The sequence below is a fragment of the Pecten maximus genome, chromosome 17 (assembly GCF_902652985.1).
Source record: "Pecten maximus chromosome 17, xPecMax1.1, whole genome shotgun sequence".
Lineage (NCBI taxonomy): Eukaryota > Metazoa > Mollusca > Bivalvia > Pectinida > Pectinidae > Pecten > Pecten maximus.
In genome coordinates this window covers 10,799,236-10,812,616 of record NC_047031.1, presented here as the reverse complement: position 1 = coordinate 10,812,616, position 13,381 = coordinate 10,799,236, and the positions used below count along the sequence as shown (strand labels likewise).

The 13,381-nt window shown below is 37.2% G+C and overlaps 1 protein-coding gene across 1 annotated transcript; it reads left to right on the top strand.

Moving 5' to 3' along the window:
* The first annotated feature begins 5,779 nt into the window (after nucleotides 1-5,779).
* On the top strand, nucleotides 5,780-13,040 carry LOC117315946. Its single transcript, XM_033870380.1, has 2 exons — nucleotides 5,780-10,255; nucleotides 11,402-13,040. The coding sequence occupies exons 1-2, from the start codon at nucleotides 5,780-5,782 to the stop codon at nucleotides 11,606-11,608; spliced, it is 4,683 nt and encodes a 1,560-aa protein (XP_033726271.1). The 3' UTR covers nucleotides 11,609-13,040.
* The last annotated feature ends 341 nt before the right edge of the window (nucleotides 13,041-13,381 follow it).

Genomic DNA, 13,381 nt, shown 5'->3' with positions numbered 1-13,381 from the left:
ATCAGAGGCATAATTAACGTATGTATCAGAGAAGTAATTAACGTAACTATCAGAGATATAATTAACGTATGTATCAGAGATATAATTAACGTATGTATCAGAGATATAATTAACGTATGTATGAGAGATATAATTAACGTATGTATCAGAGGCATAATTAACGTATGTATCAGAGAAATGATTAACGTATGTATCAGAGAAATGATTAACGTATGTATCAGAGAAATAATTAACGTATGTATCAGAGAAATAATTAACGTATGTATCAGAGAAATAATTAACGTATGTATCAGAGAAATAATTAACGTATGTATCAGAGAAATGATTAACGTATGTATCAGAGAAATAATTAACGTATGTATCAGAGAAATGATTAACGTATGTATTACAGGCATAATTAACGTATGTATCAGAGAAATAATTAACGTATGTATCAGAGATATAATTAACGAATGTATCAGAGAAATTATTAACGTATGTATCAGAGAAATGATTAACGTATGTATCAGAGAAATAATTAACGTATGTATCAGAGAAATAATTAACGTATGTATTACAGGCATAATTAACGTATGTATCAGAGATATAATTAACGTATGTATCAGAGGCATAATTAACGTATGTATCAGAGAAATAATTAACGTATGTATCAGAGAAATAATTAACGTATGTATCAGAGGCATAATTAACGTATGTATCAGAGAAATGATTAACGTATGTATCAGAGATATAATTAACGTATGTATCAGAGAAATAATTAACGTATGTATTACAGGCATGATTAACGTATGTATCAGAGATATAATTAACGTATGTATCAGAGAAATAATTAACGTATGTATCAGAGAAATGATTAACGTATGTATCAGAGAAATGATTAACGTATGTATTAGAGGCACAATTAACGTATGTATCAGAGGCATAATTAACGTATGTATCAGAGGCATAATTAACGTATGTATCAGAGATATAATTAACGTATGTATCAGAGAAATGATTAACGTATGTATCAGAGGCATAATTAACGTATGTATCAGAGATGTATCCGAGACATACTTAACGTATGTATCAGAGGCATAATTAACGTATGTATCAGAGAAGTAATTAACGTAACTATCAGAGATATAATTAACGTATGTATCAGAAAAATAATTAACGTATGTATCAGAGTCAAAATAAACGTATGTATCGGAGACAAACAAAGATATATATAATCAAGACCTATACATAAAATTATACGTATACATCATACACAATAAGCATATCAACTTGATGCGTCCTGTGTTGTTCCTCGTGTTGTAAAGTGAAGTTTTCTTGGTGTGTGTTTTGTGTTGATTCGGAAAAAAGTATTGTAACCGACTTAATTCCTTTATGTTGTTTACAATCATACATAAGTAGCGTATAGCTATTGTACATACATTTGATTCACTTTTATGTTCCAGACGATCAAGTTCCGGAATTTACCTAAAAATAATACACAGTTGTATTGATTGTTTGTATCATAGCGTGTCGTCGAGGAACAAAAATAGCTTACTCCTCAATTATCATCATCATTTACACCCCTCAATTATCATCATCACTTACATTTTGAGATGTCTCCAAATAATGTATATTGTTCATTTTTGTTCTTTATCATGAATTAGAATTAGAGTTGGGTGATGGCATCTCACTGATCCTTAAACCCATTGAGTATTATTGGGTGATTGACTCATTAATATTTACATTTTCACTTCGCTCCGCCTCAATGAACATCGTAAACTCAGATCACTACATTTCCCGTTGAAGATTTTGGGTCGCGTGCTTCTGTTCTGAGAGACGAAACACTTTCTTGCCGGCGTGTGAATACATTCACTGAGTTTGCAATGGCGATCGAGTTCTGTACCGCCTCAGACTTGAATACACTTTCACTTTGTGAATTGTGTAACATTGTCATAAACATACATGTATATGAACACAAGTGGAATAGCCGTTTTATGTGCTAATAAAAATGCCAGTATAATGCAGACAGTTTAGAAAACAGGATCTGACAGAACACTGACACTCTCGATAGCACCGAGCTCATGACCTACGTAGCGCAGTAGGTCTAACGTTAGCTGTATCTCGAATGTCATGCTTAATACCATTTCAGTGGTCACAGAAAATAAACCTCAATTTAAACACTATTTAACAACACAAAACAGACTGGCAGCAGAAGTATGCTATATCGAGAACAGGGACACATTATTGTCGTAATTTTACTCAATCTAAACATATGGAGGACACAAGTTTCCGGCCGTCGAATACCGCCAATTTTTCTTTACTTACTATTATCAGAATTTACATCCCAAAACTCCAGTGCGACAATGCAATCCAATATTTCAAGAACACCTTGTACATCACCAGCTAACCTGCGACTAAAATCCACATTGTTACACTTTTTCTCGAGCTCTGAATATCCCGGCTATTAGACTGCATCTCATCATTATTTTAACCGAGTCCCTGTGTCTCGAGTGACCAAATCACACACATACTATACTGTCAACACTGCACTTTAAATTCGTATTTATATAGGTATTACTAAGTTTTTATTAAACAATATCATAAATATTTATTATAAATGAATATTTCACCTTGAAAATATCGTATCTATGTGTATCAACATCGTAATAATCAAAACGTGTATGGCACTATATTTTGCGTTGCCTTGGCGACTAGAATAGTTGACTGTCTGCTGTTCCACTACTGTGCACACATGTACGATAAGTATAACAATGTTACAAAGTGACGCACTTACGTCACACTGTTGCGACCGAATTTTGCAATCTGGTGGCGAAGTTTTAAATTTGGTTAACGTAAATATAAGGATTGATTGTCAATTTTGTTGCTTGCATGGACTGATGAAGGGAAGTGAACCTCGTGCAAATGAAGTGAACTGCGAAGCAGTTCATGTACCATTTGCACGAGGTTCACTTCCCTTCATCAGTCCATGCAAGCAGCAAAATTGACAATCAATCCTTAAGTGAATTCCTATCAGGCCATTAATGTTTTGTTTCTCGGGCGGATGTCACATCATTCTGTTTGTCTCAGCCAAATAATCGATACAGTAACTCAGATTACTACAATTAACTCATTGCGTCAATGTTTCCTCGATACTGATTGGGTTATGTCAATGTTTCCACGATACTGATTGGGTTATGTAAATGTTTCCTCGATACTGATTGGGTTATGTCAATGTTTCCTCGATACTGATTGGGTTATGTCAATGTTTCCATGATACTGATTGGGTTATGTAAATGTTTCCTCGATACTGATTGGGTTATGTCAATGTTTCCTCGATACTGATTGGGTTATGTCAATGTTTCCTCGATACTGATTGGGTTATGTCAATGTTTCCTCGATACTGATTGGGTTATGTCAATGTTTCCTCGATACTGATTGGGTTATGTCAATGTTTCCTCGATACTGATTGGGTTATGTAAATGTTTCCACGATACCGTTTGGTAATGCCAATGTGTCCTCGATACTCTTTAGGTCTTGTAATCTGATAAATGCTTACATAAGTAAAAGGTTACGTCTTTTCCTATGTCAGCAATGCTTGCTGACTTTTAGAAACTGATAGGAACATCTGTACAAATAAATAAATAACGTGTTAATGGTTTATATTTGTAGAGCAATCTCAGTTCATCCTTTTGTTATGGGAACTCATGAAAATGCTGGCCCGTTCACTGACCAACCAGATCTGGAGTGTTTGGCATCTAAACCCGGTATATGTGATCAACAGACGTCACAAACGATTGTACTTCACAGACGAAAACGGACATATACCTGTAAAACCAAGATGGCCGGAGAGGATGATGGATCTGTTTCGATCAGGTGAGACCATCTCGTTACTTCATCGTCAATTTCGATATGAAATTGAAAATCAAGCGCTGTATAATTTCAAATCTAGAACTCTGACTTGTTCAGGATTTCCATATTTTGACTCTTAGCACTATTGCCAAGTTCTAGAGGGGAGAAGCAGCTCTATGATGTAGTTTCGCATTCGTCATAAACATTTTAATGTCGAATTGCAAATACATATGACATAGCATTACTTAATTTATATTAAATGTTATTTTCTCGTGTGTATCACTTGTAAATTCCTAGAATGTATACAGTGTTATGTGGATTGACTGGCAGAAAACACCTTCACTCCATACATCATTGTTTTCCCCACAGTTCACCGGTTCTTCTCCAGTTTTAGACTTGAGAGATTTCTCTGTCAAACCCTTGAGTAATCTTGTGAAGCGGAATTAATTATTGAAGTATTCTTTGAGTGACGTCACTAATAGGTCCCGCGTTGTTATTTAATGTTAAATATGCATATAAGACACAGAGTTTTATGGAATGACAATATGCACTGTTGTTAACATAGAATGATATCACCGATACCTTATTTCAGTGTCTGTTTGAATAAACATTGTGAATTAATTTTAGACCTATGTTTTCTTGTGTAATGATATTGCGATGCATGTTGGGGTTTTTTTTTGTTTTTTTTTTGGGGGGGGGGGGGGGGGGGGGGGGGGGGGGGTAGGTACTTCTTTAAATGGGGATAGTCATAATCATATTCCCTTGGGGAAATGCATGCATGTCGTTCATGAATTCCCCCTCGGGTTAATTTTTTTTGTCACACACCCAAGGCACGGAAAGATTATATTAATCTACTATGGAGCACATTCCCATCCACATTTTGACATTTCGTTCGACCTATTCTTGCTTTAAGCCAATTACTGATGAGTGTAGATAACAGCGCGCGATGCAGTACTACTGATTTTTGCTCCACTGTATCTAATTCTCATTTTGTATCGTTATATCTTGTTTGTTTTTGTACAATCCATTGTGTTCATTTTTAGCACGTATCATTAATCATTTGGATTAGTAACTTTACAAAATCTGAGAAACTGGATCCCATGTATAATTTATCTCAATTTCAATTGTCGTTATATGGCAGGCGAGAAGAGGAAGGCGTTACTGCTGTTGTGGCTGAAGAAGACAGTCCCTTCCCAAAATATTACTAACTTCTCGTCGTCCTGGAATGACGGGATAGCACTTTGTGCTCTACTTGAGGCGCTGAGGCCTGGAGTCTGTCCCGAATATCCCAACATGCAGCATCATAATATCATCACCAACTGTAGACTAGGGATCAAGTTGGCCCAACAGTGTTTCAACCTGCCTATGGTATGAGTCATAATTACGTTATAGGACGGATAAAATAATTTCCGAATTAGCTTGACGTCGTATCCTGTTTTATATTGTTTTACCGTTTGAATAAATAGTCTCTGAAATCTTAATGATGATAAATATATCATTTGAAAAACAATTTGTAATAGACACACAATCTCATGTGAAGTGTCTGGTGGCTCCGTTGTCACTAACCTAGAGTTGACCTAGGTGGGTATGACGGGTGTATCCGATGAATTAGAAGAAGGTTTACCATTGCAGAATATGCAATGTTTTTGTTAGTATTTTACCCTCGTTTTGACGATTTGAAAGAATTACTTTTTCGTTTTGCTGCCTGTTTTTTTTTAAAGAAATAGCAATCCGATAAAGCAATACAAAGTTATATAACTATAACATTACAGTCACAGGACCGTACAAAGTGTCTACTTTATATAACAATTGATATGTGTCCATATCTTATGAACGTTCTTCAGTGATCCTGGCTGTCAATACGACGTTAAACATAATATACCAAACCAAACCAACGAAAAATCAAGTATCTTTGCAAAGAAGTAAACTTTTGACTTTATAATTACAGAATATGATAACACCAGAAGAAATGGCGATCGCTGATAGGCGGACGGAACAGAAGATATTTCAGTTTATCTGTGTTATAAAATGGTTGTCGGAGCAGTGTTGTCAAAAGTCACGGGTCGCAGATGTGTCGCCTCCAGCTTCACTTAAGTGTTATGTGCGAGGCTCTGGCCTTTGTACTGGGGTAACGGGACGGAAAGCCAGATTTACTTTTCACATGACAGATATATATAAAATCCGGGACATTTCTATCAACATCCGGGGACCACGCCACGATTTGTATTGCGAAAGGATAGTTAACATGTTAAACCTTCCTTCAAACACCACTATGTCAAACATCACCAAAAATGTAACTAAGGGAGAGACGAAAGATACTACACATCAGATACCCTCTAGGGTGGCCTCTACAGAACACGTGCACGGCTACCTTGATGACGGGTTCGGAAACATATTCCTACGCGTGAAAGAATTCGACAGAACGACAAATGGTACTTTCAATACAAATACGATTAGTTTTTCGTGTCAGTGCAATGGATTAGGAACTTTTCTGTTTACTTTCATTCCAGTTTTTGCGGGAATCCATACTATTTCTATCAAAACTGGGACACAACACGTTGGAGAGTCACCGTACAAGGTAAAAATTTATCAACCATGCGACCTCAAGCAAAGGACTACAAATGATGCGAATGATAAGCTTTTCATACTAGATTCATTGTCAATGGGGTCGTTGGATGAGCATATCAAGGATACCGAAGCCACATCTCAACATGAAAACGGTGTTAAGATTATCGGTAACGGCAATGGCAAATCCCCAAGGAAATCCGAACGATTAAGACTTAAAAGACAGTTCACTATACGTAAGAAGAGGGTACTACGGAAGGTGGTAACAAAAAATGGTGAGGAAATAAGCATACTGGATTCACCGTCTGTTCCTTCGTTATCCCGAGATACAAGTATCAACACAGACTCGGATTTAACTGAGGATGAGGCGAAAGGGATTCTTGGAAATATATACTGTCGTAATAAAAGAAACTCATTAGATGTAACAAAACGGAGATCGGGGAATGGAACGAAAACTGAAGACGGACAGACATATTTAAGCGAAGGTGTGCAAGCACTTCAAAATAGGACAAAATCAGAAATTCAACATCAAAAGAATGTTACATCTTCATCGAGTAAGAAATTCGTGAAACTAGATGAAAACCTCAAAAGCAATGTGAAAAAGAATCAAGGTATTCCAGTGAAGTGTATAAAAAGTGGTGGAGATACTTTACAAATCACACACGAGAGACACTGCTGTGAGCGAGACAACAGTAACGTTCTGTCTATGGAATCACTGCATCTCAACAAAAAGGGTAACGAGTTGTCAAATTCAGAGTATGATTCTTCAATATCAGATTCACAAAGTCATTTGTATATCTATGAAGATTTGTCATCACAAGACAATGTGATATCACAAGTTGAAAATTTTGAATCAAGTGAAAGCACATGCGGTATATTAAAAATCCATGACTATAGTAAACTGTTGCGACAAATGTCTGATGATAACTCAGATGTTTTTCATAATGCAAGTCAGTCAACGTATACAGCCCCATCGACATCTGCTAGTGAAAGAACCTCTTCAACCGGCGAAGATGTGGTTTCAGCTTTTTCAAATTTCAGCGTGTTTTTTCATGGATTAGATGATATTTCATCATCATCCTTTTCCACAAAGGGAGATAACCCCGATACCATACAATCTCTAGATAAAGATAGCGAAGCGATCATTGATGAAAGCGTATCAGCAGCAGCAGCACATCACAATTCTGATATCGTGCCAACTAACCCGATAGCACCAACCACCTTATCTACTAATTTAGTATCACGTTACACAGACAGTGCCGAGAAATATCGATCGTGCATAACTTCGAAAAAATCAGCTGCCGCGTCATTCCGCTCAGCATTTTCAAAACCAGGCTTATGCAACGGAAAAACCTTTGATTATTCAGATCTGACACGTGATAGTTATTCATCAAGACATAACACCCACGAGGATAGAATCGAGGATCTGTCACCCTGTATACCAGGAACCAGTTTAGAAGACACTGGCGGCATTTCTGGACATACTCGGTATTTACAACACTGGCTTGACAATCAGCCATTACCTGAGTATGTGGCTGCCGAGCAGACGACAAATACTGTGACGTCTCGATGCGATAATACATCCCTGTCACAGATACCACACGCGACAACGAGCAGTGATTCACAAAACGGAGACGGAATCGATCTCCCTTGCGGAGACAAGGCGGTTGAGTTAACACATAGCAGACAGATGCCTATACCTTCTATCGGTTTCCTAGGAGCGTCCACTTCTGATGCTGTGAGTCCATGCTTACCAAAAGCATGGGATAAGGTCCAAGGTCTGGAATGGCGTGATGGTAAGTCGGAGGAAATAGGGAGGAGAAAGTCGGACACTGAGATAGGCAACCACCCTCAAAATGTAACGCTGATGATGTTTCGCACACTTCCAAGTTTCGAGTCGGCTGTTTGTCTTCCTTCCACTATGAACATTGTTGTTCCTACTCCTCATCGTGAAAAATGTACTCAGGTATCAGCAGACGAAATCATAAAAGCGACCGGATCAACACTGCGCATGTCTTGTTTTCGATTGATACGTAAAAGGGTTTGTATAAAAATAAACTCGGAGGAAGATATTTCTACTGGTACTCACTTAGAGAAATATGCCGATACATCCAATTATATCAGACAAAGAACACAAGATACAGATGACCAAGACCTCCGCATCAGTAGGGCCAGTCCTCCTCAACTCAGAGTAACGCACAATGAAATGGATTTGCATGGCTTGCAGAATACGGATAGAAAAGCTATTCGACAATCAACGACCGAAACAGTTGACAGTGGAATAGCAGACGAAAATTCAAAGCCTCCTTCTGTAGTGCCTAGTAGTGTGACCGTAGACACCCGGCGTACATTTTTGAGTGGTCACAAATTAGTATACAGACGTCCGTACAAAGGAATCATTCACATTGACCAGAAATTAATCCGGAGCAATAGCACTCCAGATTCTTCAAAAGACGGGGAAGGACGCTTCTACACAACCTCTCGGAGTCTTTCAAAGGCGTCCGAATCAAATGTATCCGATGATCTAGCAGATTGCGTCGTTACTCAACGTAAACACTTGAGACATCTCAAAAGGGGACAGGCATTTAGTCTTTCTGATCCGGAATTACATCTCGCCGGAATTTCCGGATTCAAATCTCGATACCCTTCCTTTATGAAAACTATACAACAGATCGGTTTCAGCCATCGGTTTATCGGAAATGGCAATAAAAGCGACAAAGATGATGTTACAAATCAGGAGAGTGGTGATGTGGGAAATGACGAACGATTTATCGGAGAAAATATGTACGGAAACGATAGATTGGGCATCGAAGAAAGAGCTTGTATCAGAAAATCTGATAGCAAGGTCGGTAGCAACAATGAAGGAGTAGTTTCTCTTACCAGTGGGAATCGCAGGTATAACTTCAGCGAGTCGAGGGAATACTGGGGCAGCAACGAACTAGGTCATACCATGGATACACGGTTTGATGACATTAATAATAGTGATTTACACAACAATTTGAACAAGAGCAACTTCGACTCGTTTTCTCCTCGTGCCGAAAGTCTAGATGATTCCTATTGCATGTTCGGTATTTCCGAGGATTCTCAGAGAAAATTCCTACCGGCAATTGGTGATTTTCAAAATGGCTCTATCAAGGAAAAGTCAAACAGAATTCCTCATCATATCACTTTTTCTAACGACGATTGCACGGCAGAGGAGAGTGAGACAGCAGCGAATGCATTTTTTCCGTCTTTAGAACATATGAATATGGTAGGTCACGTGACATATGATCAGATCGATGGGCAAAGAGAATATAGCTCGGAAGATAATTATCGTGGATTTGGTATAAATGGACAAGACCGAACAGATCTTCTGCAAAATCTCAAAGGATTTAAAAATTTAGAGAATGTAGCAGACGAAATGCATACGATAAGCACTGCATTACAAATAAATGAGGCGGGAGAGAGTAACCAATCAGATACGCCTTACCGTCAGAGATATGTTGCCAATCTTTACCACGATGCCCGATATGTCACTCTTCATCCCGAGAACCGGCAGATCAAGACGGTGGCACCAACACATTATATCTCGTCAGTTAATTTTGAAGTGAAGGCTTCGGCGTTCAATTGTGTCAGCATGTTTTACTGTCCACCACGTTATCCATCACTCTCAGTTGAGGATACGGGCCCTGTACAAAGTTCGGATATGAGATACGCATGCGATATATCGAGTACAGGATTATGTTATATGTTCGACATGAAAGAAGAATTGCAGTCCATGCCAGACGTAAACCATCAAACTGGCTGTACGAACACGGACCAGCTCCAGGTGGACGGGATAGGGTTAACATTGGGGCAAGTCGGTGTCAAAAATAACTTCCAGGTAATGTTTAAATTGTTCATAGTGCCAAAGTCTATCTATAATAGGGCTCTGATAGTGTGTATGAACCCCTAATGTAGCGTAAAAGTTGTTTCTGCTCCTTTTCGCAATTCCAGAGGGAAAACCTAAAACTACATTTTCAGAGGAGTTATTTATCCATTTTCACCTATAATAAATATGTATTCTTTTCGCTTCAAACTCATTAAAAATATCTAATAAATGTATATACTACTGAAATCAACGTACTTGTTATCTTAAGCTGTAAAAGGCCAACGTAGATCGTCATCAAAATAATAATCCAATAAATGCATTTCGTTTTCAAATTTAAGCAATAAACACAATTTTCACTATACTCTAATTTCCCTTTTCGATTTCCAATGAAATTGACGGACATCTGAAGTTACACACCATACATTTTTTACAGTTTGGAATATTTTACATATCGCTAGTCGGAGGTCCATACTATTATAATTCACATGTATATCGTCATTCTATACCAAATTTAGCATCTGTCGGTATCTTTATAATTTTTCACTCGACTGATCTTTGTGTGATAATATGTCCATTAAATCATTCCTCGTTATTAAAACATGTACACTTGCACGTGACTCTCATTGATTACGAAGAGTCTTTGACCATTGATATATATCGCACTGATTGTCCTGTTGTTGTCTAAATTAATTATTCTTAGATAAAATCTTAAAACTTTAAACTTCTGTTAAGTGGAAGTTGACGTCAATCCTAATGTCGCCCCTCGTACATAGAATACACGAATTATCAACAAATATCCACAGACCTGGTTCTATAATACTGTCACTTCTTTGCTTGACTTTATTTCCCACAGTCCACACACGAAATCGATTATTGGTTCCACTAAAGAATTGTACAGTTTGGTTCCGAGCCTTATCAGGGTTTACACTATATCTTGGTTCTGTTTGGAACAGACTCGGTGAGGATTTCCTACAGCATACGTGGTTTATATACAATGTAGTAGTATTATGTTACCGCTTATCGCGTACATTAGATATCGAATTGGGGAATCAAAGGAAATGGTTTTCTTATATTTTTAAGACCTTTTTTACGCAACTTTGAGAAAAAATGTTCGTTGTGTCAAAATGAAGACTATTAACATTATTGGTTGTCTTTCAGATTTGGGCTGCCTCCGACGTCACTGGATGTCCAACCGTTTCTATCTATGGACCATATCCGCATTGTGTTACCGAGACATGTGTAATCTACACTGGCGATGGCCTATATGAAGTCATTTATGAAGTCACACATCCGGGTTATTATATCATCAATGTTAAATGGCGGGATCTCGAGTTACAAGAAAGTCTTTGTAAAATAACATATTAACATTAAATACATATTTACAAATTAATCAATTCCGGAGGAATACATGGAAGAGTATTACATAGTCATATATAACGCTAAGGTAGTTAATGATAAGTGATTTATTCTGTAATACAAGTTAAGTTGGTTGTCATGTTCGGCGTCTAACAGTTATATTTATTGTGACGTCACAAAGTGATGTCAGTGAATACAATGGGCAACATACAAATTTTCAATGGTTCAGACATTGTGTTAACCAGAGACGTATGAACTCTAAGTGATCTAGAGAAAAAGGTGTCAAATCAGTTTCCATTTCAAAACTGACTGCAGAAAATTCATCCTGAAGTTGTCCTTTCAGCGGTTCGGAACCTTTTTAAAATGACAACTTCTGGAATTGTCATCTCCATGTAGTACGGTGTACGAATGCGTATGTATGTGGTTGTAACACTGTAAGCATTTAGATGTAGTGGATATAAAATACATGGTCAAGGTACAGTCAATGTATGGTCAAGGTACGGTCAATGTATGGTCAATGTATGGTCAAGGTACTGTCAATGTATGGTCAATGTACTGTTAATGTATGGTCAAAGTATGGTCAATGAATGGTCAAGGTATGGTCAATGAATGGCCAAGGTATGGTCAATGAATGGTCAAGCTACGGTCAATGTATGGTCAAGGAATGGTCAAGGTACTGTCAATGAATGGTCAATGAATGGTCAAGGTACGGTCAATGTATGGTCAAGGTATGGTCAATGTATGGTCAAGGTACCGCCAAGGTATGGTCAATATATGGTCAAGGTAAGGTCAAGGTATAATCAAGGGTATGATCAAGTCAGACTAGATTTGCCTGTCTTGTTGACCTGCAATAGCCGGACCAATTATTGATGAGTCATTATTCGACAAGCAATCACAAAAATCACTCGGACCATACTGGACATTTCTTGAATTGAAATAACGATGAGTGATTCATTCCTTTTGCGTAAGCAAATTCGTATAATTAAAGTGAAATAGGCGCGTCACAAACCTTAAGAGCATAGAGTAATGTATAGAAATAAATGTAATCGCCTGGAATGAAGACACCGCATAAAGACTAGACGAGCCACTATAGTCGGACAATACGTATACGTTATCACTTCACGTTATGTTTATGTTGTTGAGATTACCAATAACTTCGTTTTATTGTAAGATGGATAACATTGTTTCCGTTTAAGTATATTATTTTAACATAACGTGTATCTTTGTACGTTTTATTTTATTGTGAGTTAGATCTACATCTGATCAATACTTTATGCTTTCTTTGTGTTATTTCGTTGTAATTAACAGAACTATTATGTATTTAAAATATCACTTGAATTTTACACATTGATGAAGAAGAAAGTAATGATGATAGAAACAGACATTTTCTGAAATGTTAAAACTTAATATCAAATTGATCAATCAGCGAATTATACACGTACAGAGTACACAGCGAAATATTCGTGTTTTCAGTACTGTCAAGCAAATGTACAGACGTGTTATATATAGTACAGATATATATACACAAATGTACAGACGTGTTATATATAGTACAGATATATATACAAATGTACAGACGTGTTATATATAGTACAGATATATACACAAATGTACAGACGTGTTATATATAGCACGGATATACACACAAATGTACAGACGTGTTATATATAGTACAGATATATACACACAAATGTACAGACGTGTTATATATAGTACAGATATATATACACAAATGTACAGACGTGTTATATATAGTACAGATATATATACACAAATGTACAG